The sequence below is a fragment of the Macaca fascicularis genome, chromosome 8 (genome assembly GCF_037993035.2).
Source record: "Macaca fascicularis isolate 582-1 chromosome 8, T2T-MFA8v1.1".
Classification (NCBI taxonomy): domain Eukaryota; kingdom Metazoa; phylum Chordata; class Mammalia; order Primates; family Cercopithecidae; genus Macaca; species Macaca fascicularis.
In genome coordinates this window covers 5,366,714-5,372,742 of record NC_088382.1, presented here as the reverse complement: position 1 = coordinate 5,372,742, position 6,029 = coordinate 5,366,714, and the positions used below count along the sequence as shown (strand labels likewise).

Sequence of the window (6,029 nt, the reverse complement as noted above, 5' to 3'; positions counted from 1 at the left end):
TTATAAAAATGGGAAGATGATTAACATCTACTTATAAATCCAGTCAATGAGGATAGTTAAGTAAATCTCAATTTACCTAAATAAAGAGTTGCAAACGTTCATAGTTTCTTGTTTGTTTGTTTGTTTAATGGCTTAGGAAATGGTCTGTCCTGGAGAACGCTCCATGTGTACTTGAAAGGAGTGTGCATTCTGCTGCTGTTGAGTGGAGTCTTCTATAGAGGTGTCTCTCTGTTCTTTTATCATGCCACCCTGGGGGCGTAGCGCCATGTGTGTTGGAACCTTGGAGTCCAGGTATGTTTTTCAGTCAGCAACGGGTGGGAGGGCTTGGTTTTTAAATATTGATGCAGCAAAAGGTTTGAGTGTCACGCACATTCTGGCCCTCAGTCCGATGTGACCCCTTTTCAAGTCCCCTGGTTTCTCAAAACCATGTCCTTACCGTTGGAAGTGGGAGTGATAAAGACAAGCATGGTTTCAATGAAGTTACGTATAAAATGTCTTTGTAAACAAAATGTGACTGTTTTGACTTCTGCTTTTATTCCTTAAGCTCTCTCACACTTCTGCTCACCCACGGTAGGCGCTGCAGTGCTGGAGACATAAATTGCGTGGCTCTAATACTGACCCCTCTGTCAAGGAAATACTTTTCCCCAATTCTTTGGTTGCCATCAGTTTTTTTTCATATGTGACATTAAACAAACCAAATAATGTCACATTTAGCCATCATGACAACACACCATATTTTCTAAGATTTTCGCACATGTACAGCTTTTCTAGCTAATTAGCATTCTCATTTGTGCATGTTTTAAAATTTTCTAATTTTATCTCAAGTATCATGTTCATATTTTCTGTCCCCTCCTCAGACAATTCCATTTAAAATATACTCTCCCGCTTCAGCGACTGCACTTCTCAGATGTTTACGTTGTCATTTCTCCAACCTTGTCTTAAACTAGTGGCTACCTGTATTTAGGGAGGTCATTATCCCTTCCAGGACGTCAGCACCTCTTTGCCTTTAATCATCGCACTGCTCAACTCTCTGGTTGGTCCTGAGCGCCAAGGGTATTTCTAGTGTTGCGTAGCCAGGTCCTGAGACTGGAGAGTGTGATGCCCAGGATGGAGAATGTAGTCAGTACACAAGTACGGAAGTATGATGCTCCAGGCAGCACAGACCCCGGCAGAGAAGTGGCCACAGAACTTCCTGGTGTGACGTCCTGGGTCCCTCACTCACTCTAACCCCATTTGGTTAATACTGCTCTAAGTAACACGTACTGGACTTCTGATACAGATTAAGGCTTTCACAATCATTTAAAAATCAAAGTGTGGATGTGTGTGTCTGGGGAGCTTGCAGTTGCCTAATAATAGGCTCAAGCTGCAGCCTGACTGCAGGGAGGGCGCAAGAGTGTTCTGGAGGAGGTTCAAAATGCAGGCAGGGAACCACAGGAGGTAAGAGAAGTGAAACACAGGGACCACTGATCTCTCTGCAAACGCCAAACAAGAAATAGTGGACGCTAGATGGCAGCAGTGCCCCATGTTTTCCTTCCACATGAACCCAACCTTGAGATCTTGGGGGAAAAATTCACTGTATTAACACACAAATACAACCATATCACAAAACCAGCTTATTTTATTTGACAGCCGTTTCCTACTCTTCTCATATTTATGATCAAGAAACAATTTGGTACGAATCATTGTAACTCTCTAATATATGTTCAAGCCAAAGAAAATACCCCATATAAATAACAGCCAAAAAAAAAAAAAAAAAAAAAAAAAGAGTGGTTACTGGTTATCTGGACCATTATTTCTCAAGGCTTTGTATCAAATAGATTCTTTGATCTCTGAGGAAAGGAGGTGGCATGGGACGTTTTTCAACAGAACACAGGAAAAGGGAAGTTCAGCCTGGAGCCTGTCACAATTCTGTGGAAAGGCGTTCCATCTCTCAGGTGACACTCACTGTTGCTGATTGGGATCCTAATCAAGTGAAAATCATCTATGAGCGCTAGCCTAGGATGGTTAGATGTTGGAAACGTTTTTTAATGGCAGAAATCCTTCTTGGTGACACGAGTCATTAGGAATGGCAGCATAGAGACAGGGCACCGTTTCTCAAGGAGAAGTCAGCTCTCCAGCTCCTGAAAAGAGATTCGTTTTTCCTGATGAGGCGCTTCAAATGAACTATTGGAGCACTTAATGGGTCTTGGAAAGCGTTTTTGTTCACTTGCTGACTCACAGATACTATCTGGGGTCTGATTTAAACTCCCAGAGGGGGCAACAGTCTGCTCCACAGGCCCAGTTCAGCCTAAAGAATAGAACTCAGGGGTTCTGTGGGAATTCCCCTGTGGCTGAAGCGTTCTGTCTTCTGAGTGTCCCTCCAGGGATAAACGAGGCAAGACGGGACTCTGCACTGAGGAAAATTCAAGTCATGTGCAGGACTGAAACTCCAAGAGCATGCATTCCCCCCGCCCCATATTTAAAGCGCGTATCTCTGCGAGGAGAAAAGGGTTGTGGAGGTGGCCCAAGTTGTGGCCACCTGCACCTCAGGCTGCAGGGAGACTAAGAAAGTCAGGGTTTGGTGTTTCCATGCCAAAGTTTCAGTCCTTCCTGGATCCACTATGCCTTTCTGGAGTAGCCTAGATCACAGGGGCAGGGGCAATCTAAGAAAATTAAAGGAGGCATATAAACCATTATCAAACTGTCAACCCATTTAATCTCAAAGACTGAGAGGAAGTGTAGGTGGAATGAGGCGGTGGGCTCTCCCTCCCACCACAGGCATCTGGTGCTGTGGGGATACCGCAGGTAGATGGTTGCTGTACTCTAATGGTTCCAGGCCTGGAGGCCGGTTCTCTCTTACTAGGGCATGGGATTTCCATGTTCTGTCCTCTAAAAGCGCTAAACCTTTTTGGTCAAGGATGTTGAATCCTTTAAATGTCCTTCTATGGAAACCAGCACTCACTGGTGTTTCTATTAACTGACCACCACCTTCCTAAAATGTCTCGCCTTACAGGTTCCCCAGGAACTGCAGGAATGCCTCCTCTATTTGAGGAGCTGGGTGAAATCCAGTTTACTGTATCAAGTACTGCTATTCTAGAGCACTGTTCTCTCTGCGGACTTCCTCCTTTTGCAGAATCAGGGAGAACCTGTCTTTTCTCTTTTAAGGCCCCTTCCCAACCCACAGAATTTTATATATAGTTTCATCAGAAGCTGTGCCAACATGCCGGCTCTCATAACCAGACCATAATATTAATTCTAGAGACTTCCTCATGTCACATTTTATCTGAAGCTGAAGTTTGGGCATGGCTAAGGCTAACACAATCCGAAGTCAGGAAATTTGTAAATATGTGTAACTCCTTGCAAATAGTCCATCTTATATATATACACAGGAATAGGAATATACACATACATATATGTGCATGTGTGTGTGTGTGTGTGTGTGTGTGTGTGTGTGTGTATTCCTTCCTTGGAGTTGAAGCTTGTGCCCTTTCCACCTGCATTTCTGATCTAAGTTAGGCAGGGGGCTGCTCTCTGGTCAGCAAGGAAGGGAAATCAAAGAATGGAGGCCGGCCTCTGCCCCTGCAGAAACCCTCCAGTTTGCTGGAGTTGCCGGATTGCATTGCTCCTCCCCGGTGTGCGGCGTGGGCTTCCCCCACCCGAGCGCCCAACAAGTCTTCCTTCTCCAGCCTGCGCGCTGCTGCGCTGAGGCCGAATGAAGCGCAGCACGGTGCTGGCAGCCCGAAGCCCCGAGGCTGGGCTCTGTCTGGGACTGCGCCGTGCCCAGCCTCGGTCCCCTCTCTGTGGGTAGGGATGGTTGAGTCCAGCCTCCACGGCAGCGGCTCCTTGTGCCACTAGCAGCCCGTCTTCTGCGCTCTCCGCCTTTTCTCTCTAGACTGGCTCTCTCCTCCCCCCGCGCCCCCCTCCCCGCATCTCCCACTCGCTGGCTCTCTCTCCAGCTGCCTCCTCTCCAGGTCTCTCCTGGCTGCGCGCGCTCCTCTCCCCGCCTCGCCCCCTCCCGCAGCCTCGCCGCCTTGGTGCCTTCCTGCCCGGCTCGGCCGGCGCTCGTCCCCGGCCCCGGCCCCGCCAGCCCGGGTCTCCGCGCTCGGAGCAGCTCAGCCCTGCAGTGGCTCGGGACCCGATGCTATGAGAGGGAAGCGAGCCGGGCGCCTAGACCTGCAGGAGGCGTCGGATGCGCGGCGGGTCTCGGGACCGGGCTCTCTCTCCGGCTTGCCTTGCCCTCGGGTGATTATTTGGCTCCGCTCATAGCCCTGCCTTCCTCGGAGGAACCATCGGTGTCGCGTGCGTGTGGAGTATCTGCAGACATGACTGCGTGGAGGAGATTCCAGTCGCTGCTCCTGCTTCTCGGGCTGCTGGTGCTGTGCGCGAGGCTCCTCACTGCAGCGAAGGGTAAGACGGCTTGCTCCTGGCCGGGGAGGCGGTCGAGTCCTCGGAGGCCCCGTGTGCGGACGCGAGTGTGCGTTTTGAGGACCGCAGGGTACGGAGTGGCCGCCTCTGCCCGGCGCTGCTCCATCGCCGACGCTCGGGGAACGCGATGCCCGGGAGGGAGCTTCCATCGCGCTCTCCCCAGCCCTCCCGGGCCCCCGCCCCACCCCGCCATTCCTTCCCCCTCTCCTGGGCTCAAAGGAGGTATCTCTTTTTCTCGGCGGTACAGGGTGTCAGGGAGAAAGGAACCCAAGACGAGTTGGGCTGGAACTGTGCTCCGGCGGGGCGGTGTTGCCTCCTCCGAGACGTGGACTCCACGGGTCGGGGTGGCTAAGGGGCAGTTCCCAGGACTTTCTCCCCGGACCCGACGCGCCTGGAAAAGCGGCCCGGGTGAAGCCGGCCTGGAAAGTTCGGGCTCTCTACGGGGGTTTTGGTACCAACAGGCAAAGCTCTCCGCTGGCCCGGCCTCCTCGCACCCATACACCCCATTCCTCCTCTCCTCCTTCCCTCTCCAACGTCCTCAGCCAGCGAGGAGTAGCTGCCTCTGGAAGGTGGCCCCCGCTTTCCTCTCCCCTGGACTTCGCTCCTTGCAAGTTGTAAGGTGTTGGCAAGGTGCGTGAAACAGGCTAGGATTTCTGGACCGGCTTCCAAGTCAGATACATTCACTGTGGGCGCAGGGGTATCCTCTTTCTACCCTGGTCAGGGGAAGGAGTTTCTCTGGGTGCTTTCTGGGGCTTGGGGTTCTGTGAACTTGGTTTTCTCCCTGAATGAGTTGGGGAATGTTTTATCCTAAGTAGCCTACAGGCTGCGACCTCAAGGCTGGCAATAGCTTGTGCACTTGTCTATTCTCCGGGAAAGAAAATAAGCTCTCTTTTGAGAGAGGGCGAGAGAGAGGGAGAGAGACAGAAACAGAGAGAGAGAAAGAGAATATTGATTGATTTTCACATTGGAAATACCTGCCCCTGTCCTCATTTTTAGCCTCCTTAGATGCTTTCTCTATAGTCAGCACTTCGACAGATATTCCCGGGAATATGTGTATCTACACAGCGGTTTTCTTTCGTTTCATTTTTAAAGGATGGAGTCCAATCTTATGATTTTTTTTTTTAATGGTCACTTGCTTTTTTCCCTACATAAAATTTCCCCTTCCTCTCTAGATTCTTCCACCTTCTTTTCCACCCATTTCCTTTTCCTCCAGTGGTCCAGATGGAAGAGTGATTGGCAGGGCGAAGGAGGACTGTATCTGGTTCATTAGGAAACTCCAGATCTGCCTGGAGAGCGGGGGAGAGACGTGCCGGCTGGGCTTCCCCTCCCTGCGCTTGTCTCCACGGGGCGTCCAGGGCTCGGTGAGAGCTGACCGCTCAGCACCAGCTCCTCCTCACCCTCATCCACCCTCACAAGGGGGTGTCTGCGGGAATGCGCCCCGAGATCCCGGGGAGCGCAAACGATGGGTCTTAGTCACCCAAGCTTGTGGTCGCTTGGGATTGGGGAGCTTCCTGCAGACGCCGACCCTCTGCCCCCCCGCCCGGCTCGGTCCGGATGCCTTGGCCACTGCCGCTGACATTGCTGGCTGCGGAGGCACCGCCGGCTGAGCAGGGCCCGGCTGGCAG

At 51.5% G+C, this 6,029-nt stretch overlaps 1 protein-coding gene across 2 annotated transcripts in view; it reads left to right on the top strand.

The window, feature by feature from the left end:
- Window positions 1–4,012: 4,012 nt before the first annotated feature.
- The window catches only part of CSMD1 (CUB and Sushi multiple domains 1), a 2,045,798-nt gene continuing 2,043,781 nt past the window's right edge, over window positions 4,013–6,029 (top strand). For both annotated transcript variants that reach the window (XM_005562521.5, XM_065518732.2), the window contains exon 1: window positions 4,013–4,386. In XM_005562521.5, the coding sequence (XP_005562578.3) occupies window positions 4,302–4,386 (85 nt within the window). In that variant the 5' untranslated portion in view covers window positions 4,013–4,301. The remainder of the gene's footprint in view (window positions 4,387–6,029) is intronic.